The following is a 23,647-nucleotide window of genomic DNA, read 5'->3' as shown; positions in this document are numbered from 1 at the left end:
ATATCTTTTACAATACGATCAGAGACAAAACACTTCACCAGTAAACTGAAACTCGGTCATTAACATTACCATTAACCAATGGCACCCAAACAATCAGTGACCTTTAAAGATTATTGCGAGAGAAACAACAGACTGCCTGATATGCAAAACCGACACGTCTGATTGGCTGTAGAAGTACGTGGCTCCGCCCCGAATCTGAGATAGAAGCGAGAAGTTTTTGCGCGAGAGTTTCTGTTGTGTGAAGTGAACGTGGATTACACATGCACGCGGAGCACCAGGTCATCTTTCTCGTGATTTACTCCATCTGTGCCGCGATTTTACCGCATCTTTACTGATTTACTCCGTTGTTTCTTTGTTGGCCTGTTTATTGACTCTTTGAGAAAACTCAAAAAGTGAATCATGACTCAGTTTAACAAGGGACCAGCCTACGGATTATCTGCAGAGGTTAAAAACAAGGTAACGTTACATTTAAAGTTTTTTTTTATCACTTCTATATGCAAATCCTTAACGTTAACAGTTATATGTTTCTTGAAATGTTGATTTATGTAACGTTATGTGGGTTATTTAAAGAATCAAACGTTCAAAAATGTCCTTTGTTCTTTTCTGAACTTTTAAATAAAATGTTTATTTTGCTGCTACTTTTGTTGTTAGTTTAGCAGTGAGAATCACATCCGTCGTGAAAGTTTAATTCAAGCTTTGTGGGCCTTACGGTGTAGAATTAAGTTTAAAAAGCGAATAACCCACATGAAAACTAACGTTAACCAAATACTGTGGTATATTTTAGTGTTTACTTTAGTCAGTTGTAGTATTCTTTAGTAACGTTAAGTCATAACCACACTCCGTTAAAGTACACTACAGTATTCAGTAGTATCAACTACAGTGAATTGATAAATTGTAGTAAACACTTAACTATTTACTGAGGTACGGTTGAATATCTGTGACTAGGCTATATATAAAAACTATAGCTATATTATATAGCAATTTTGATTCAGTTTACTACAGTAAAGTATACTACAGCACTTTTCCATCAAGTAATATTGTTTTGTAAGTAAATTATGCTTTGTATTATGTTCTGTATATTACAATGACTGGTTAAAATAGGGCACAACTGTAACTTACTCTGTCCAAGTTAATATAACAAAACAAAAGTTTACAAATGAAGGTACAAATGTCATAATTTTAGATGTATTAACCAATTCATGATTAAATTGATTTGGACATAGGCAATGGAATCTCTTTCTCTTATTTGTCTCAGTATCACTGTGATTCACAAAAAAAAAATGATTTTACAGAATAAAGATATTGCTGAGTAGAGTCATTTGCATTCAGATGTGAATAAAGGAGTATGATGTTATAAATCATCAATTTGGGTGGACACTAGTGGTTGTTGACAGAAAGTTTGTTGTTTCTTGATCTGTGAGATTCATATGTTCAGACTGAAAATAATCAGTTTTATACCATTTTATGTCAAATATTATACAATATTACTTTTATAGCGCTTTTAAAACACAACAGAAGACGACCAATTTAGCTTTGAAGGTAAAATAACAAGAAACATGTAATCAATAAAATGAACTACACTATTATTGCTTTGCCTTTAAGGGTTAAGTAATACATTTAAACGGTAGGAGAAGAAGTGCAAGAGCATTGCATTAGCATAGCAAAATATTATTGGTTCCAACCCAGGGAACACACATACTTGTAAAAAAATGTTATGCTGAATAACACTTAATAAGTCACTTTGGATAAAAGCATCTGCCAAATGCATAGATGTAAATGTAAATTAGTTGGAAAGAAAAAGACTATTCCAGAATCTGTGAGTATCAGCAGCTGATGAATTAAAGAGAGACTGTTCATTGGGTTTGCTTAAGATTCATATCACCAATACTAAAGAAGGCCGATCATTCTATTTGTGTAAGTTTACTGAATATTTATTCTTTTAGACCGGTAAATAAAGATGTGTAACCCCAAAGGTAAATAAGGTATATCGTTGCCCAAGTATATAACAACAAGTGATCACTTCTGAAGTAAAGAATGCTTGTTCAGCCCATCGGAAGTAAAGGCTACATTTTGGAATTCTATGCATTCCTAAAATGTGACAGAAGTACCGGAACAGCTGTGATGTGTATAATCCCATTTCATTGAGAAGTTTAGACACTTCCTTTGATCTGTCAAAGTGTGTTTGACCCAGCAATGCAGAAATTAATTTTTTAGCTGAATGAATGAACGAACGAATGAATGAATGTTACATTTGTAACTGTATACTTTACATTTACAAACACTTTAAATGTAAATTAATGGCTCAAACGTTAAAAGTGCAATGTATTGATCCTGACCAATTTGGCTAGATCCATTACACCGGTTTACCTTGTAGATCATGACGACTTTTCCATTTTATTCGGTTTTGATAGATGGTAGTACATTATTATCCTGTAGAGTATGTCCTATACATTCATATGTGATATAGGAACATAAAACCAGTCATAAAAGTTTTTTATTCTGATTTATACATCATCTGGAATCAAAGTGTGCAAAAAAGTCTAATTGAGATTTTTTTTTTTATAATTATCCAAATGAAGTCCTTAGTAACACACATTACTAATGATAAATACATTTTGAGAGATTTATGGTAGGAAATGTAATATTTTAATGATTTTTGCAAAAAAATAGGTAATTTTGACCCATACGATGTATTTTTGGCTATTGCTACTTATGACTGGTTTTGTGATCCAGGGTCACGTATAGGTTCTTTTTAAAGTTAAAGGAATAGTCTACTCATTTTCAATATTAAAATATGTTATTACCTTAAATAAGAATTGTTGATACATCCCTCTTTCATCTGTGTGCGTGCACGTAAGCGCTGGAGCGCGCTGCGACGCTTCGATAGCATTTAGCTTAGCCCCATTCATTCAATGGTACCATTTAGAGATAAAGTTAGAAGTGACCAAACACATCAACGTTTTTCTATTTAAGACGAGTAGTTATACGAGCAAGTTTGGTGGTACAAAATAAAACGTAGCGCTTTTCTAAGCGGATTTAAAAGAGGAACTATATTTTATGGCGTAATAGCACTTTTGGGAGTACTTCGACTCGCCTGAAAAGTCCGCCACCCCTTCTCACTCTCATAATGGGAGAGGGAGGGTGTTACTGCGCCGAGTCGAAGTACTCCCAAAAGTGCTATTACCCCATAAAATGTAGCTCCTCTTTTAAATCCGCTTAGAAAAGCGCTACGTTTTATTTTGTACCACCTATATAACTACTTGTCTTAAATAGGAAAAACATTGATGTGTTTGGTCACTTCTGGCTTTGTCTCTGATTGGTACCATTGAATGGGTGGGGCTGGGCTGGGTGCTGTCGGGGCGTCGCGGCGCGCTCCAGCGCTTGCGTGCGCGCACGCAGATGATAGAGGGATATATCAACAATTCTTAGTTAAGGTAATAACATATTTTAGTGTTGAAAATGAGTAGAATATTCCTTTAAAGGAACAGTATGTAGGATTGGTATTGCAATCACAAAACTTGTGGCTAAAACTGGTACTGCAATCACACAACTGCCGGCCAACACACAAAATGACAACATAAACATCAGTTGAGGGCTGCAACTCCAAATTTTAAATGACAATATCCTGGCCAGACCACTGTTAAAATAAAAATGATTTCTTAATGTCTAGTGATATATCAGTGCCATTTTATGATTAATTGATATACATTTCTTACGTAATGTTCCTTTAACTATTAGGATTTATTGGATTATATAGAGATGTTGGCTCTTTTCTAGTACTGGTAAACTTTGTTTGTAGTGCTCTTGCCATTTTAAATTGGGCAAATATACATGAAGCTTTACCTCTGGTGTTTGGTTTGCAATGTGGAAAAAATAACAACTGGGTGTTATGTAAGGAATGTAGGCTATTTTTCAAGGCTTTACGAAGTGCATAGACAATATGCTTTATAGAGTAGATTATATCAACAATAAATCTGGATCATAACTGTTTAGGAATGCAGGGTTATATTTTTTTATGTTGCATACTAATTTGACATAAATTGTGTGTTTTAGAGTATGTGCATGGTTGTTTTAGGTTGAAGTCCATACAGTATGTATGTATACATGTCATGTGTATATACACAAGTTTTTCAGTTTCCTTTGAGAAATACCTTTGAATCAGGAATAATCTGGAAGTACTAGAATGTTCTTTGTGTTGTTTTGAACGCTCTCCGGGATCATGACGTTTTTTTCAAAGACTTGTTTGTCTTGTTTCTTGAGTTTCATCGGCAGCCCTCTCCTGCCGAATAGCGAAAGCGTCTATCTGCTGTTTTTCTCCAAGTTGAACTTTGCAAATGTGGGAAGTCTCTTTTTGCCATAAAGTTCAGACGTTTGAGATTTACGATAATTAGGGATGGGCATTTTCCAGTAATTTACTATTCGAATATTTAAGCTCATAAAGAACGAATATTCGAATATTCGTTTATTAAATTATGTTAATTAAGACATGTGTCTTTTGTATTTTTCATTTTTTCATAATTTCACAGAAGGCTTATAATTAGGAAATATCCACAACAAGCTAAACTTATATTCTGTATGTATATGTATGTATGTATTTTTAAGTTGAAAACATTGTAAATTGTATATATATATTTTAAATTCTTCTTAAAAATATCCTACAGAAAAAAAGCGTTAAAACCCCATGCGGAGCGAAGTCTGAGTCAGTCAAACCCTTAGTTTCAAGTCGGTCGTTATGAATTCATTACTGTTGGATCTTACATAAATTATATTATACCAAATATTATACATTAACCCCAAATCTAAGCGAAGTTTGAGGACTTGGGAAGTTTAAGTTTGAGGACTTGACAAAGTAGGCTATCATCATTTAAACCCTTAAACAGACTCCAAATAAGAGCCCGGAGAAAACGAAAAAACGCATCTACATAACCGACTGCTCAGTCAACATATAAATATCTTCTCAGTTTAGTTTGACATGTATTTGTGAATAAAGAAACCATCTTTACCCTACCTGCTTCGGTGAAAGCCCGTTCTTCTGACTAGATACAATAATGCCGGTGCTGCGGAGAAAACTCTTCCTCGTGTTGCACGTGAGATGGTTATCCGATAAAAACAACAGACGGATTGAATATCTGTATTTAACATTATTTTACAAATAACGTAAGCTGGCTCGATAGATTATTGTTGACTGTGCAAAGTTACTAACGTTAGCTTAATTTAACAAGATTTCACAAAGACGGTGCTTTGCTTTTAAACAGCCATGTGCAGTTATCCGGTTCATTTTTGAAAGAGCACCGCATATAATAAATGTTCTCCGTTTCATTTCGTTCTCCGTGTCTGTCTCGTTATTAACAAAATAAAGTAGACTTAATAACAGAAAGCTTACAAATCTCTCATGATGTGTTGATGCGGGCGGCGGAGAAGCACGTTTAATAACACGTGAGCCCTCACTGAGCCGGTTGCCAAATATGGCGCTGCGCGGCCAAACCCGGAGATAAAAGAAAAAAAACTTAAATTCGTCTGCAATCTGCAGTGCCAAACAATCAGAAATATATACGAATTAATGTTCATGTATATCTTACATTTAAGTCTGTAAAAGAGTATAGATGAAGTGAAAAAGCATTAAATAAGTCATAACCCTTTGGTGGCACATTAAAAACAAACAAACATTCGAATAGCATTTTTTAAATTCGAATTATTATTGCCGATCGAATATTCGAATATTCGAATATCCGTGCCCATCCCTAACGATAATACGTTCTAAATCCCTTTAAATGTCAACGAATCGCACCACGTTCTCAAACTGAATTATTCCACAAAAAAAATACGTAAAGGTTGTTTTTCTTGTCTCATAAAACCACCTCTCTATGGTTATGAATTGTTAGACACAATTGGTCACCTATTACGGGCTTGTTGCCAAAGCATTATCCAATGTCGACCAGCACAGTAAATATATTGTTCTGAGTTATTTTTATACATGGTAGAGGGGTCATTAACTTCCTATTATATCCTTAACGTTTGTTTTGCAGTATAGTAATGATGTTACTTGTTTTTGTCAAATTCAGTTTGCCAGATTGTACAGTCAGTAAGAGGTCAGAAAGCCAATCCTGAAGGAAAACTGTTGGAAGCCATTGGTGACGTCAGGGTTGTTGCTAAAACGAATAGGATGGGACGGTCTCCTTTCCTTTAGAACCAGTGAATAGTTCATACAATAGAGTATTTTAGTGGGGTGTGTGGGGCAACCTTTCCTTGGTTGATGTATTAAGCCTATATAGTACTGTGCAAAAGATTTAGGTTTAAGATGGTCTTCATCTTTAAATGTTTTGGTAATGCAGACTTTTTGGCATGGTATCTCTGGCTTTCTGTTATCTTTTAAGAGTAGACACAGACAGTAGTTCGCAGACTTCGCACATCTCTCTAGGCGGAATACATTGTCTCATATTTTGTCCAACAAATTTCTAGTTTTACACAGCTGTCAGATCTTCCCCCAAGACACAATTTACATACAGAGGAATTTCCCCTGAAAGGTTTGGATGTGGTTCAACTGTCGAGTCTCTCGAGCTTGGGAAATGGCTTTTTCTCACTGTAGTAAATTCATATTATGGTTGGCTCGATGACCAATCTCATTTTCTGTCCATTCGAGCATGCGTGCCGTCTTATGGTCTGTCTGCATGGAAATCCTCCAGTGGGCCCACAATTCCAGCCCCAGTGTCCTGGGAGAGGCCAATGGGAGTAAAGATTAGCGTCAGAACTGGGAGGTCACGGTGGTTCTTGGATAAACCAACACCAGGTTAACCTGATGGCTTTGGTCCACGGCTCTTAATGCCACATTCTTGAACCTCAGCGCAAAAGATCTTTTATTGCTGTGCTTTGACTACCGATGGGCAACAGCCCAAAACAATCCCCACAGTGTGCCGATAAGCAATATTTTTCAGGATTGGTTTAGGCTTTGCCCACCGAGTGTGGCTGCAGTTGTTAACCCTGCGTTGCCATTTTGGGAAGGACAGGAAAGTGCGCTTTCCTGAAGCTATTGTTTGGCATCTATTGTTCTGTAGGATCTCATAGCAGTGTAAACATGTATGACAATAAGATGTTTATAGAAGGATTATCAAAGTTCGCAGAAAGTTTAAAAGCCTTTTAGCCAAAGGTTGAGAAGTAACAGTTCAGCAGGTTTGATTGTTTAGTGTCTTTTAGCATCATTATGTCAATATTTTTATTTAGTAGTGCAAACATTACTATTACACTTTTAAAAATAAAGGCACTAGAAGAACCATGTATGGTTCCCCATAAACTAAAGCCATTCAGTCAAAGAACCATTTTCTATTGCCCATATATAGTATAAATAACCCCTTTTCCACTGCAAAAAGCTTTTTGTGAAACCAAAAGTTTATTTGGATGTTAAATGTTTCTTATCCATTAATTGTTCTTCTATGGCATCACCTGTACTTAACTCTTTCCTCACCAGCATTTAAAAAACAAAAGTTGCCAGCCAGCACCAGCATTTTTCATGATTTTCCAAAAAATTTCTTATATTGTATTGTATGTTTATATATTTTATCAAATGAAAGAACAGACCCTCTGCTTTCAAACGACAACAAACGGTAGTTCTCTTTTATCACCTCTCAAATATGGGTAGGTTTTTCGAAAACGCCAAATTTTGAGCAAAAAGCTGAGTTAATTCCATTTTTGTGAAGGACTTTTGATAGAAATCAGATTCGGAGCGATCCTCAAAACATTCACGGACATACAGCTGTTTGCCCTAGGTCGATACTTCCGGTTTTTTATAAGTTGCGAAAAGCCGGAAATACTCGTCAGGCAGGGAAGCGTTTTCTCTTAATTGACTAGTTAACTCGTCAATGGCGGGGGAAAGAGTTGAAGTTTGGGGTTTATAACAAATCTCTAAGCGTATTCACATACTGATTCAATTTTAGTAATAATTTAGCAAGATAACCCAGATTGTAGTGTATTGAGTAGAGATGTGGTTATTAATTTTTTATCCATTTATGCATTTTTAGTAGGACTTGGGCCAGTGGTTCTCAAACTTTTCGGCATGCACACACCCCGACCCGCCTCCCCTCGCCATGTAGGCTGGATTCCATTCATGCCCCCAAAGAAAATGTAAAACATAAAACTTAGAATTTGAATGAAACAAAACATTAAATTGTACAATGTAATGCTGTTGGTTAGTAGCCTTTTTTTCATTTACACAGAATTTATAATAAATTCATGCATTTTATAAAATGTCATAAACTTGGGCCCACGGCACCATTTTGCGCCTCCCCCCAGTTTGAGAACCACTGACCTGGGCCATAATACACCATAGGGACCTGGGTCCTGGGTATTAACGCGTTAGACTTGAGCCAATATGTAACCAAGTAAATGCTCAAAACACCTTAGCAACCATCTAGCAATGCACTAGCAACCAATCAACGAGAACTTAATAGCAATATGCTTAAAGCTATTTCGAACCCTTCAACAAAATGTAAAAATGGATCAAAAATTGTCATCCAAGTTGTCCTAAGACAAGAATGGGTATTGGGTATTGATTTTAAGACGACTTTTAGAAAAGGTTTTGATCCACTTTAAATGTTGACTAGTAGTTGGTATAACTGTTTCTCAGGATGAATGTCCTGACCCATTTGTAAGGTCGTTGACCCATTGTGTTTTATTTGAAATCTTTTGAAAGAGCATTTCTAGTTGATTTCACATGCATAGTAGAGCGAATCTCTCCATGTTGTCCGCTCTACTGAGCGTTTCCAGAGAACAGAGTTAAAAATTGCTTAATACTGGCTGGACTGGTTGCTCACATGTGATTAAGTATGCATACTTGATGTCAGCACATTCCATAGTATTTATTTATAAGATGGGAAAGAAACTAATCATCCTAATAGAGGTTATTAAATAATGCAAGAATCTTTTTTCCTTTTCTGTTGTAAGTTTTATTTTATTTTTAAATTTTAACTTGAGGTGAGAGGGTTGCTCTTTTTTCCTTCCTTCCACTGTTTTATCAATCTCTAAGGGATTGTTTGATGAATTGATCGTGTCATGTTGAGAGCCCTTTCGCCTCTTGACCTTCTTAGTTTTTTTGTGCCGTCATCACTAAATGCTCGGCATGAAGTGGGGGAGGCGAGCTAGAGATCAAGCCGCAACTTTCCAGAATGTTCTTCTTCAGCAGATGCCTATAACATCTCCATCACGAGCCATGTCACTTTTCCACATTTCTGTTCCCCTTTATTTCTACAACTGGCTGGTTTCCCGGCAGACTGAAAGACAGACGGTTTTCCGATCTTTCCATCTCGTCGTTAAGCTCATTCTTTTTATGTTTTTGTCCGTCTTCATTGTCCGACTCGTGTTTAATATAAATCATGCAAGTCGGTGGCTCATTATATCGGAGATGTAACGTTTTCCGAACCCGCCACATCTGAAATCGTTCATTTTGATCTATTTGGAACGTGGATAAGGTTCTGCAGTTCTTCAAAGATGAGTTGTACGGTTTAACGTTCTGCCTGTCATTATAGGAGAAAAGTCATCTCGCATGACCTCAAATTGCACAAGGGAGCTGCCTCAACACCCCACGCACCATTTTTCCTAGTGGTCATGTGGGAGACGCCAATATTGATCTTCAGCCTTTCTATGGAATTTAATAGCCCCGAGAAATATCTTGTTGCATTTAAGTATCAACTTAAAATCTCTGGGGTTTCTACTTAAATACCTTAAGAGATATTTGACTTTTATTGTTGACTTTGAGAGCCTGGCAAATCTAAGGACAGTTTGTGGTGTTGTCTAGAGAAAACTCTAGATGACAAGGAAAATTCCTGGTGAAGTTAAGAGACTTAAAGCTACAGTGCGCCATTTTTTCTTATCATATCCTAGCTTAATATGCAGAGTCATAAGTTGTTTAATGCTTTATATAACTGATAAAATCTAAAAGCTTGCATGTCAAAACAGCAGTGGTCAACCAATGTGGTTAAGTTTGGGGCAGGACTGTTAATGTATGTGTTTATCTAATGCCAAAAAGGAAACCTGTTTGAAAACAACACTAAAATGACACGCATCTGCTTTATCAGTATTTCAACTCATTGGTGTCTAGGGCTGTTTACACGAAAACTGAAAGTCTTTCCTTTTGCGATTATGAAAAATATCACGCACACACAATAACGCTGTCAAAAAGATCCACGTTTGCATGGATCAGCGAAGATGATTTAATCTCCTATATTACATATGCCAGGCCAGTAGCTGTTGGTGATGTTATACATTAAATTAAAATGGCAAGCCTTCGGACAGACACATTCCTCCACAAATAGTAAAATTCAAACAATCAAGACGATGAAAGCATTGAGCAGCTTTTTTTACTATTACTATTTTGAGTAGGTTTATTACTACAAGTGACCGTGGACTATAAAACCAAAATTTTGTATTTTATGCAGCACAAACAAACACAGTCCTGTAGGCCGTCGCCATTGTTTTGGTTATACGCGCACATGCCTTAAGACTGACTTGACACATCTTGTAGGCATCAGTGTTCGCACAAATTTGCATTTACGTCATTTACACGGAGAGGACAAAGCATTGTTATTAAAAACTTGCACTTTGAAACCCAACTTAAAAGTTTGCATTTTCAGGTGCCACATAAACTCAGTAGTTGTGTAAACAAACCACCAAAGAGCATAAAACTTTATCGTCGTGTAAACGGCCCCTAGGAGAAACAACCAAGATATCATTTGTTTCCTTATGCTGCGTCCAGACCAGCGTCGGTAGAGGCGTCAAGCGCAAGTGATTTCAATGTTAAGTTGATGTAAAGACGTGCTGATGCGCGTCTGGAGGTCTCGTGGCACAAATGAGGCGTGTAGCGTGGCACGGTAGACGCAATTCATGCCTCTAGTTTGCGCGAATGGAGTATTGCCGCGCCAAACGCGCGATTTGAAAAATGTTGGCGGAAAAACGCGCCACGTTAACCAATCAGGAGCTTGCTCTAGTAGTGACATGATTACAGGAAGTGAGCACAGTCACAGAAACCCCTCCCATGATGCGGATTTCCACGTGAATTTCTTGATGACTAGAATTTCACTCGCGGTTTTCACACACAAATAAAGCGAGTAAACTCAATGTTGAAGTGGCAAACTAGACGCGGTAGACGCGAATTTGACGCCTCAAACGCGGCTGGTGTGAACCCACCGTTAGAGTTGTTTCTGCCTGATCCAAACTTTTCAAATGTGTGACTTCAATCAGGTTGTTGCAGTCAAATTAGATAATAAAATTATAGAAAACCAGTTCATTTGTATGTACATTCAAAGTCAGCTGACAGTGCTTCAATGGAAAAACTTGGCATAGTGTTTGTTAGCGAATGTTATTGTTGCCTTCCATTTTTGAGAAGGAAGGCAAAGACTTATTTTAAAAAGAATTATTATTAGCTACAACAAAAGTAAAATGCATTGACTGGAAATCCAAGGGTTAAAGGCTGTTTGTGCTCGCTATAAAGGTTTATGATAACAGACATCTTGTCGAAGGCCGTAAGGAACGTTCTGTTTTTTGCAAGGCTCCTGCTTATCATGTTTTGGCAGTGAAAAGAGACATTTCCATTATCCAAAAACACCTACTCTTGAAAACAACATCTAGACTTTCTTTCTCTGACACATCTTGATAGCCACATTTAGCTTTGTCACCCTTAAAATAAAAAGCTGTGTGAATGACATCATTTCCTGGTCTTGTATAAATTTTGCTTTACAGTAATGGTGCGTGCAAAATAACTATGTAATGTTCTTTACTTTTTTTGTGAAACAGAAAGGAGAACATTTGTATGTCCATACTGCTCAGAAAAGATACAGAAATAATCTGTAGAAGGTCATCTATAAGACTTATGCATTATATTTTGTGTCTGTGCATCAAGGTTTTCAAAATGTGATGCTTATGTTAGTTTGAAATACTAATGTGGTGATGCATCGTAGTTTTGGTAAACTTACTATAAGTATTTGGTAAACTATATCTTTAACGAAGAGGGAAAAACAGTCTGAAGGCCGTAAGCGTCTGTTGTTTGTTCTCTTTTTCCACATTGTCCAATCTTGGTGTTCAATGTCAGCAGTTTAATGATGCTATTGAGCACGAGAGAGCAAGAATGCTTTCATGCTACATCTCTGTGCAGTTGTATGCTCTGTTGCTGATCGAATCGCATGTCTGAATTACATCACATGCTTTAAATGTAAACGCCAAGAAAACCATTTTTAGGTTCAATCTGATTAGATTAATCTGCATTTGCTGGTTTTCCAAAGGTTAAGGTAGAATTAAATTAGATTCAAAATGTTGTTTTCATCTCTTTGTCATGTGATTGAAAGCAAACATGTTTTGTTCGTAAAGATCAGCCTAGCGTATTGACCCTCCAGTGCCACAGATAAGCATGTATGTATGAATAAACTGTACAATAGCAGTGTAGAGGAACTGCAGAGCCAGTTTGACTTTTAAATTATGTTTGAGCTCACCGATTGGCCTATTCCTCTTACTCGCAGATCGCACAGAAATATGACCTACAGAAAGAGGAGGAGCTTCGCTTCTGGATCGAGGAGGTGACTGGAATGCCCATCGGAGACAACTTTCAGAAAGGACTGAAGGATGGCGTCATTCTGTGCGAGTGAGTACGGGCGTAAATTGTAATTTTTGGGCTGGTACGGATGTGGTGCGTAGTCTTTTTTTCTAAATGATAAATAATAAAACATTGACAGCCAATCAAAATCTTTTTGAATTTAAAGTGCTCACACTTTTAAAGGTCCACTGTGTAGATTTTAGCAGCATCTAGGGGTGAGACTGTGAATTGCATCCAACGGCTCTGTCAACAGCTCGCCCATCAGTTTCAAAACGCATAGTGAAACTACGGTAGCTGCCACAGGACAAACATGTCGTCATCTGACCGTAGGTTCACACCAGCCGCGTTTGAGGCGTCAAATTCGGGTCTAGTTTGCCGCTTGAACATTTTGAGTTTACTCGCTTCATTCACGCGTGAAATTGTAGTTCACGCATCATGGGAGGGGCTTCTGGGACTCCGCTCGCTTTCTGTACTAGAGCAAGCTCCTTTTTTTGCCAAAGTTCACATTTTTCAACTTGGGCATTTCCCGCGGCAATGCTCAAGTCTAGACGTGCGAATGAAGCGGAATCGCATCTACCGCACCGCGCTACACGCCTCATTTGCGCCGCGAGACCTCCAGACGCACGTCAACGTGTCTTTACATTGACCTAACGTCGAAATCACTTGCGCTTGACGCCTCTACCGCAGCTGGTGTGAACGCAGCATGAGACTACATAGTGATGAAATGCATTCTGTAGGACGGTTTGTCTGTTTAGGGCTTCTGTGGAAACATGGCGGTAACTTCCATATAAGGAGACCCGCTGTGTTTGTAGATAAAATGGCTCATTTAAGGTAATACAAATAATACAGTTCCAATAATATAGTTGTTTATTATATTGCACTTTGTGTCAAGAGATCCTTTTGAAATGTAAAAATGTAGTATGCAAGCTTAGAATAACACAACATTACTCTGTTAGTGTGGACGCTAATGTAGTTTTCTTCATATTTATCGTTGTTCTTTGTGTGAACGGGCATTAAAGCTTCAAATTACACTTTTGTAACGCATGTTAAAATGCATTTTATATAAAGTGTCGAGTATTTTTTGACCAATAGCAAACGGAGGATTGTTTTCCAAATCCATTTAAAAGTCAACATTTTAGCAATCTTGTATGATGATGAAAGTAATACAGGTATGTACACACTTCACACATAAATGTTTCATAAAGTCTGTCATGCTTATATAAGAAATAATGTGTAGGCAGCAGCAGGTTGGTATCGCAGAAATAACAACCGTCTGCTTGTACATTTTCCCTCTTTTTACCTCATGAGTAAGGCAAGAAACATTAAAGGGACACTCCACTTTTTTGAAAATTTCAAACCTCAATTTTCAGCTCCCCTAAAGTTAAACATTTAATTCTCACCGTTTTGAAATCCATTCAGCTGATCTCCGGGTCTGGTGCTAGCACTTTTAGCATAGCTTAGCACAATCCATTGAATCTGATTAGACCAGGGGTCTCAAACTCAAATTGGCTTGGGGCCATTTCTGAGATTGACATTTAATTGGAGGGCCGCAGAGCTATTTTAAGGTTAAAAAAGTACAATATTTCTGTAAATTGACTGATAAAATTATATTATTTAATGTATAATAAAAGCAGTGGTTTTTTTTTAAATATACATTATTTTATGTAAGTAAATAATTTCTTAACCTTCTCTTTACAAAAAATTACCATAAGTAAGTGTTTGTGTTTTGATTTATTTTGGATTGTTTACAGTCATAGTATTGACTTTATTATGTTCCATCTTTGTTATTCCACAGTTTTAATGAATTTGCTATTATATGTGGAAAAATATGTGAAAATAAGTGAAAGTGATCCTAAAACTTCTGAATGGGTAGTCAATGTTAAGCTAGTTAAACAGAATAAAATATATAATACTGCTAGGTGTAATTGCATAGCAAGCTACATAATAATATATTATACTTCATTATTACACGGCTCTCTGGAATGCTTGATTCTGATTGGTCAGTTGAGACATTTGCAGGTTCGTTCTTTTCGAATAATAACCGCTCCAAAATAATAACGCATAGCCGGCGCTACTTGCACGAGTAATATCGCTCTGCGCCAATAAAGATCAATAATGATTACTGTCTGTGTGGCGCCATCTTGTGACAAACACTCGACAACCACGACAAGAGACAGACAGCTTACTGAGACTGAACTTGACAAAATAGAGCATGACAGCTACGAAGCCAACACACAAAAAAATACAGAATGGGGATTAAAACTTCTCAAAGAGAAAAATGGAGACAAGTATGAAGCAGAGGATCTTTATAAGGTATTACGATCATTTTATGCATCTGTGCAAAGTTTCGCGGAAGGATAAAAATGTTAATTTAAAACAAATATGCCAATAAAATGTTTCAAATTCATATTCATGTCCAGTTTTTTTTCTTATGTGGCAAGTAGCTTCGCGTCGGGTCCTGATCACACTGTCGAGGCTTATTTCCCAATAACTACCGGCTGCCTCTACATTATCCCTTACTTAATTTATAGCAGTATACACACTTTTATCCTCTGTATGTTTCTCCTCATCTTTCCTCTTTTAATCTGGGCACTTTGATGGCAATTTTTCTTATCTGTAGTTTATGTGTTGCATTTCATCTACGGCTCTGCCTCATATTATGCGGTGTCTCCATTAGAAGCTGTGGCTTCTTGATGTGAGCCCCACCGCAGCTCTTCTCTGAGTAACAGCTGATATTCACCCGGAAGTAACAAATCGTCTCTGGACAAACACTACAAAGTCCCAAACAGATTAACTGATCGGATGGTGAAAATGATATGATTGACGCGAGGTTCAGATGAGGAATTAAAGTCCGATCACGCATTCCGTTATCCTCGCAATCACGGAGCGCGCGCGGCTCATGGCTGCGTAGCAACGGGTGACGCGACCCACGCCACTGAACGCAACTTCTGCTCCCGAACACTTTAGAAAGTAAGAAATGCCTTGACTCGTTTTAACGCGCGTTGTTAGACGCGACATGTGAACGAACCCTTAAACGTTTAAATTAAAAATGGAATAAATATGAAACAAAGTGAATAAAAATCTTTCTGCGGGCCAGATTATGTTATATTGTTGAAAGGTGCCGCGGGCCGCAGAGAGGGGGAGGGCGGGCCGCAAATGGCCCGCGGGCCGAGAGTTTGAGACCACTGGATTAGACCATTAGCATCGCACTAAAAAATAACCAAAGAGTTTCAATATTTTTCCTATTTACAACTTGACTCTATAGTTTAGGGATGCACGATATATCGGCCGACCTATCGTTATCGGCCGATAACTGCTTATTTTTAATATTATCGGTTATCGGTCTGATAGCAAAATTAGGCCGATAAATGAAAGCTGATAAATTATGGATTATTTTGGTTTGTTGAACCACTTCACTTGCTCATTGCCGGCCATGTGGAGTTTTGATTGGTGCTTTCTGTGACAAAGAACGAAGATGACACATGTTGCAGGCTTAAGAAGAGTATGCTAGTCTAGCGCAAAGACAAGATGTCCACGTTCTGTGAGTTTTTCATTGTGAAAATAATATGAATATTTCGGCCTATAGATATCGGTTATCGGCCCCCAAATTTAAAGAGTTATCGGTATCGGCCAAAATTTCCATATCGGTGCATCCCTACTAGGGTTGTGCCGATAGACGATAGTATCGTGTATCGACGATCTTTAGACATATCGCCAATGGGAGGCTTTCATGGCGATAGTCACGACGATAGTTGGCGAATGGTTATTATTATTATTATTATTATTATTATCATCATCAGTTTTATATTAACACCCACAATGCATGCTTTTCCTCACATGAGGGTTTTGCTTCACTTTACGTGGAGAGCTTGTAAAGAGAGAATTCCTTCTTGCACGTACCTGCATTAATGCGCGCGTCTTGGTCTCCTTCTACCACTAAAATCCGGCGCGCCGCGTCATGAGCAGCTGCGCTTCTCTCTGTCTCAAGTGCACGCGCTCTCGCGTCTGTCCAAAGTCTAAACATAAACTAAGGTAGTAATCCTTATGTATTTGTTCAGTTTAATGCGTTTCATGCGAGCTGAGGCAAACTTTACTTTTTGTTTAAAATATGACCCGCTGCATGGTGCCTCTCTCACTCTCGCATACGTGCAGAAAGCTGCGCTCTGTCCGAAGTCAGATCACTGGTTATTAATCCTGTTTATGATATGCATTTCAATGAGTTGTAGCAACACGTCCCTCGTGTTTAATATATGATTGTGTTTAAAATATGATCGGGTTCCGCTGGACCGATGCGTTTAAAAAGACACCTCATGAGAGCACCACTGCTTGACAAGTGTAGTCTTCTGCAACAGCACTAAACCAATGCATTGAATTGTTTATGTGCGCGCACGTGTGTGTGCGTGCGCAGATGCATGTTTCTACAGTTATTAAGTAATCATGATAGGGTTTTAATGACGCGCTCGCATTAATGGGATCAGGTTTAAGAAGGTTGCGGTCATGACGGTGTTGCTCTTGTTTTTTTTTGTCCACCCATCAAGTGACTTGTTATAATGAGTAAAAAATTAACAAATAAAAAAAAAATGAGTAAACTACTGCCCCGCCCCCCGATAATATCGTGTATCGCCGATCTCACAGGCTGACGATAGGACGATCTGAAAATAGGGCATATCGCCCAACACTAATCCCTACTATAGTTGCATTGTGTACTAAGACTTTTTTTGTACTAAGAAATTAAAAGTTGCGATTTTCTAGCCCGATATGGCTAGGAACTATACTCTAATTTTTTGGCGTAATAAACAAGGACTTTGCTGCCATACCATGGGTGCAGCAGGCGCATTGATATCACGCAGCAGCCGAAAATAGTCCCCTTAGTAACTTTCAATATCTGGAGACTATTTTCGGGCAGTGCGTAATATCACAACGCCTGCTGCAGCCACGTCACATCAGCAAAGTCCTTGATTATTACGCCAGAATAAGAGTAAAGGCCAACCATATCTGCATAGAAAATCGCAACTTTTAATTTTCTGTCAGACTTAGTACATGATGAACTGTAGAAGAGTCAAGTTTTAAATAGGAAAAATATTGAATCTCTTTGGTTATTTTTGAGCACAATGCTAATGGTCTAATCAGATTCAATGGATTGTGCTAAGCTATGCTAAAAGTGGTAGCGCCAGACCCGGAGATTAGCTGAATGCATTCCAAAACGGTAAGATTCAAATGTTTAACTCTAGGGGAGCTGGAAAATTAGCATATTTTTTTAAAAAAAGTGTAGTGTCCCTTTAAATATTGGTTTGAAATATTTTATTTGCTCACTTTAAACAAATGCAGACCTTCCACAAGTAAAACCTGTTTACATTTGGTTTTACGATAAGACAAGATGTTCAAATTTCACACACACACACTTTGGCTTAATCATTTGTAAAAATAATGTCATATAATATGTTATCAAAGGGGACATTTCACAAGACTTTTTTTTAAGATGTGAAATCGGAAAACGTAAATCTTTGGTGTCCCCAGAGTACGTATGTGACGTTTTAGCTCAAAATATCATATAGATAATTTACTATTAAAATTGCCAATTTGAAGGTTTGTGCAAAAATGTGTCCGTTTAAATGCAAATAAGCTGATGAAAGGCAAACACTGATCGCCATAATAATGGTTTGTTGAAATTGAAACTCAATTGTGCTGTCAATTATTTTCTCTCTCTGTAATAAATGGCAGTGCTGTGGTTGGATAGTGCAGATTAAGGGGTGGTATTATAATAATAAGATCCTATTCTGACATCACAAGGGGAGCCAAATTTCAATGATCTATTTTTTGCACATGCTTGGAGAGAATGGTTTACCAAAACTAAGTTACTGGGTTGATCTTTTTCCCATTTTTTAGGTTGATGAAAGCACTGGGGATCCTCTTATAACACTTAAACATGGGAAAAGTCTCAAGATTATCTCGGAATGTCACAACTGGCCAATCAAGCATTTTAGAGTGCTGCGTAATTTATCTAATGTATCTTGTGTATTTATTCTTTTTAGATTAATAAACAAACTTCAACCTGGGTCCATAAAGAAAATCAACAACTCTCAGTTGAACTGGCATAAGGTAAATAGCTTTGAATTTTGTTTCCATGCTTCACAATTTTGCACAGCCAAAACACACCTTTGTATAAAATACTATATAAATATGCATGTCTTTGCATGTTTCTTTAATAAAAAAGCCGCATGAGAACAAAGCACAAATCGTGTTACTGACAAATACCAGAACAGACATCTGACAACACACATGCTAAGCAGTGTCTATTGAGAAGCCTCTTATGTGCTTTAAGAATAAATGGACCCATTCATTCGCTCTTCAACACATCCACCAACAACCAGTTCTTTTATCTGTAATAAAGCAGCGGTAACCAGTTGGATTACCGTGAAACCACGCCCTCACTGTTTCTGTTGCTTCCTCAGCTAGAGAACCTTGGGAACTTCATCAAAGCCATCTTAGCCTACGGACTCAAGCACAACGACATCTTTGAAGCCAACGACCTCTTTGAAAATGGGAACATGACACAGGTCCAGACCACACTCCTCGCTTTGGCCAGTATGGTACGTTTACCAAACATATATTATTTTAAAAATGTGAACATGTACACAGATGCTATTAAAGGAATAGTTCGACCAAAAATGAAAATTAGCCCATGACTTACTCAACCTGAAGCCACACGAGTTAGGGTTCCCACGGGTCCTTGAAAGTTTGTGAATCTGGAGGAAATAATTCAAGGCCCTGGGAAGTTTTTGAAAATATACATACATAGATACAGGTCATTGAAAGTGCTTGAATCTATTTTATGCAAGAAGTTTTCTGGAAAACAAATGCGTATTATTCCCTGTGTAGTGTAGGATAATATCATAACATTTCTAGCCTTTTAAGCACACATGCTAAACTGTTTGCTTTAAATGCTTGTATCTTCTGTATGCGAATGTTGATGCATACCAAAATGCTTTTTGCATAGTTGTGTTTGACACAGACGTCTCTGGTTTTGTATGTAACTGTTGTTCCCTGAAAAGGGAATGAGACGCTGAGTCTCCCTTGCCATACTTCCTGCGTCCCTGTAACGCCATCTTTGGCAATATTTCAGATAGCGATATACTCCCAGCTCCTGCGTCACCCTGTCTTTGTCATTAAGCCTCACCATTGGTTGAATTTGATATAGACATTCAGACGCACTTACCCCTGGAGGCGTCCCTAAAGTGTCACCGCAGTGACGCAGCGCGAGTTCCCTCGAAAGGGAACTGTAACAATGTATCTTAAAAGGTAACACGATGTAACCTTGCTCTCAAGTAAAATGTGTCCCCACATTTAGTCATTGAATTTGAAGGTATTGTACCTGGAAAGTCCTTGAAAGGTCCTTGAATTTGAAGTTAACTAAGGTGTGGGAACCCTGCAAGTTACATATGTCCATCCTTTTTCATACAAACACACATTCAAATATTTTTGAAAATGTCAGAGCTCTTCCAATCTTTATAATAAAAGAATATGGGGTCTGGAGAATATGCATCCATCTTTCGCAAAAGTAATCCGTACAGCTTTATAAAATGACTAGCTTCTGATAACGCCGCCATCTTGGACTCCCGCATTCAGGAGAGAGTATAAGCGTAGTGTACACACTTTTTGTAGTGACGTATGACGAATGCGGAGCCTTGTTTTGCTTCCTGCACTGTGCCTTGAAAAAATATTAAACCGTTATGCCTTTTTTCACAGGCAAAGACCAAAGGAATGGAAACGCACGTCGACATCGGTGTGAAATACGCAGACAAACAGCAGAGGCATTTTGATGAGGAGAAAATGAAGGCGGGCCAATGTGTCATTGGACTTCAGATGGGAAACACACTTTCTTAAATGTTTTCTTTGTGGATAGCATTGACTTTTAAATTAAAACTGATTGGAGGTCAGTTCAAGAGCAAGAAGTTTGCCAATATAGTCCACTTGAATTAGTGAATAAAAAATCCGGACACTAACGCTGTGGAAGGGTTCACTATAATTTTGGACCACTACAAATGGCTGTCCCGTCAAATAGTGGACTATTTAAGGGAATAGGGAGCTATTTCAGACACAGAGCCTGTAAGATTGCTAATTTTTTCATTTAGATCATGCTTTTATACACTGCACACTTGTTAAAACCTGAAGCCATCTGAACTGTAGTAAACTTGTTTAAGTTTGGGAGGAGCATGGTCATAAAATCCAACCAATCAGAGTCCAAATCCTTGGACCGCACGCCAAATATTCTTTAGCTGATTCCCTATTGATTACATGTTAATGTAAACTCGTGAAATTCATATTAAAAGCTACAATTACACTATCAAAGGTTGAAAATGTCAATAAAAAAGAAAACCATCTGGATCTGTAGACTGATCTAAAATGACCAAGTTGACCATAGGTTGTTTTGATGCTTGTATTTATACATCACAATAAATCACAACAAAGTGATTTAAAGTCTTTGTGACTTCACTTTCAGATGGGAACCAACAAATGTGCAAGCCAGGCCGGCATGACCGCTTACGGGACCAGAAGACACCTTTATGACCCCAAAACACAGGCGGAGAAACCGTATGACCAGACCACCATCAGTCTGCAAATGGGCACTAACAAAGGTGCCAGTCAGGTACAGCCGTTAAAGACATCCAAAGTTGATAATGATAATCCCAGTAAACGAATTAAATTGCCATCTGTTTGTCTTAACCAGCAGCCAATGAGTTTTTTTTTTTACTTGTTTGGTGGTGTATAATGACTTACCCTAATATCTGTCTTTCCCCAGGCCGGTATGTCTGCCCCAGGCACCAGACGGGACATCTTTGACCAGAAGACAGCCGTCCAGCCAATGGACAACTCCACCATCTCATTGCAGATGGGCACCAATAAAGTGGCGTCTCAGAAGGGCATGAGCGTGTACGGGCTGGGACGCCAGGTGTACGATCCCAAGTATTGCGCGACCCCAACAGACCCCGTCGTCCACGCCAACGGCAGCCAGGGCACGGGCACGAACGGTTCGGAAATCAGCGACAGTGACTATCATGCGGAATATCAGGATGAAGAGTATCAGGCCAATTACCATGATGAGTACAGAGGGCACTTTGATGACCAGGGCATCGACTACTAGAGAAAGCTACTGCGCTGTTAGTCAAAGCAGTATTAACACAGTGTATGTCAACAGAGCAAGTCTTTTGCTATGCCTTTCGCTTTCTACAATTACCCCTCCCAGCGCATCTGTTTGGATGGCGGCGTCTTAGACGAATATTTTCTCACATTTGCCATCTTAACAATGGTGAAGTTGATGTTTTTATCATTTTAATTGTTTTTATATGAAGTATGGAGAACTGAGATTGTTTTGCCCTATGCGCTTTTGTTTTTAGTTTTAGGGTTTTAAAGCAGATTGCTTAAAAGAAGCTCATTCGGAAGCCCATTTTAATAGAAATTGTGCTATACACCAACGCACGACAGGTCGCATCAGAGAAGAAAATGGACAAAATAGACATTCCATCTTAAGGTTTTCATATCAATGGTTATGAATCTGAAACTGGATATGAATCTTTTGATCTGAAATTTTAATTATTAGCATTTTAAATATTAATTTTAACAGACGGGACAACCAAAACATTCCACTTTATTGCTTATTTTTTACTTTGTGCCATAATATCTGGAAAAAATTGTTCCCCACTGTATTTATTGCCCTGCTTTTCAATATATAAACCTTTTTCTGTAATATGTTTTTTTATATGAATAAATTTTATGTTATAAATAAACTATTGAATATCTTGGTTCTCAAAGAATATCTATCTGAACTTTTTTGTTCGTATTAGCATTTTCACCATTGTCTTTGAAGTATTAGTATTGGTTTAGTTTTAGAGTTTTTAGACAAAGTTAATCTTAAACAACTTTTTTGTCTCGCCACGAACATAGCCATAGAAGCTGGCATGGCGTTTATAAAAAGCAAAAAGTTTAGTTTATTCATTTATAAATTCATATTTGATCAGAATTAAAGGTGATGTGCCGATTTTTAGCGGCATCTATCAGTGAGACGGTGAATTGCAACCAACAGCTCAGTCCACAGCTCACCCCTCCCTTTTGGAACGCATAGAGAAGCTACAGTAGCCACCACAGGACAAACACGTCATTGTCTTTGGCCCTGTCTCAAAATGGTGCACTTCATGTGGACTTTCGATCTCAAGGCCTTAAATTGCGCGTGCTCGCTGAGCCTACGAGTCCGTAGGGTGTCCCAGCTGTGCTCATCAGCGCCCCCTTTGCGCACTTTACCAACCCAGAAGACCTTCCTAAAGAGCAATCAGGCAACGGAAGGGAGGATTTCACACTGATGTGCTTCTCTTCCTATTTCGAGTCGTTCCCAAAATACGATTCTGGTGCGCCCTCGTGGATTGCTGTCAAGGGTCCCTAAGGTCTGCAATACATGATGTCATCAAAGTGTGGACTCTAAGGAGGTCCACAAGTCCATAGTGTGCCATTTGGGACAGGACCAATGAGTCAATAGGGTGTCCCATCTGTCATTTTTACACTCCAAAGTGTGCTCATCAGTGCCCCATTTGCACCCTTGATGCGGTCCTCAGCAAGCCTGCACTGCAGAAGGCTTCACACACTTTACTAACATAGAACTCCTTGTGAAAGAGCAATCGGACCAATCAGATGACAGCAGGGAGGATTTCACATTGATGTGCAACTTCTCTTTCTATTTCCAACGTGACGCTTGAGTCGTTCCCAAAATACAACTCCGGTGCGCCCTTGTGGATTCACGTCAAGGGTCCCTAAGGTCTGCACTACATGATGTCATCAAAGTGTGGACTCTGAGGAAGTCCATAAGTCCGGAGTGTGCCATTTGGGACAGGGCCTATGAGACTGTAGGGTGTCCCATCTATTTTTTTTCGCTCTGATGTGTGCTCATCAGCACCCCCTTTGCACTCTTGATGCGTTCTTCTGTGAAGCCCACATTGCAGCAGGCTTCACGCACTTTACCAACCCAGAAGTCCTTGTGAAAGAGCAATCAGACAACGGATGGGAGGAGTTCACACTGAAGGGCAAACT

The 23,647-nt window shown here is 38.4% G+C and overlaps 1 protein-coding gene across 1 annotated transcript; it reads left to right on the top strand.

Moving 5' to 3' along the window:
- The first annotated feature begins 221 nt into the window (after nt 1–221).
- Nucleotides 222–22,383, top strand: cnn3a (calponin 3, acidic a). Its single transcript, XM_073863698.1, has 7 exons — nt 222–456; nt 12,498–12,619; nt 18,604–18,670; nt 19,024–19,161; nt 20,318–20,428; nt 21,066–21,218; nt 21,372–22,383. The coding sequence occupies exons 1-7, from the start codon at nt 400–402 to the stop codon at nt 21,711–21,713; spliced, it is 990 nt and encodes a 329-aa protein (XP_073719799.1). The 5' UTR covers nt 222–399; the 3' UTR covers nt 21,714–22,383.
- The last annotated feature ends 1,264 nt before the right edge of the window (nt 22,384–23,647 follow it).

The sequence above is a fragment of the Misgurnus anguillicaudatus genome, chromosome 25 (assembly GCF_027580225.2).
Source record: "Misgurnus anguillicaudatus chromosome 25, ASM2758022v2, whole genome shotgun sequence".
Taxonomy (NCBI): domain Eukaryota; kingdom Metazoa; phylum Chordata; class Actinopteri; order Cypriniformes; family Cobitidae; genus Misgurnus; species Misgurnus anguillicaudatus.
The sequence above is the reverse complement of the archived record's forward strand: the minus strand, read 5'-3'. Positions and strand labels throughout refer to the sequence as shown.

Excerpts from the sequence above, each read along its gene's own strand:
- cnn3a (XM_073863698.1), top strand. The coding sequence starts at position 400 with ATGACTCAGTTTAACAAGGGACCAGCCTACGGATTATCTGCAGAGGTT. Across the intron at positions 12,620-18,603 it reads GATGGCGTCATTCTGTGCGA|ATTAATAAACAAACTTCAAC; the intron begins GTGAGTACGGGC and ends TATTCTTTTTAG. Across the intron at positions 21,219-21,371 it reads CTAACAAAGGTGCCAGTCAG|GCCGGTATGTCTGCCCCAGG; the intron begins GTACAGCCGTTA and ends GTCTTTCCCCAG.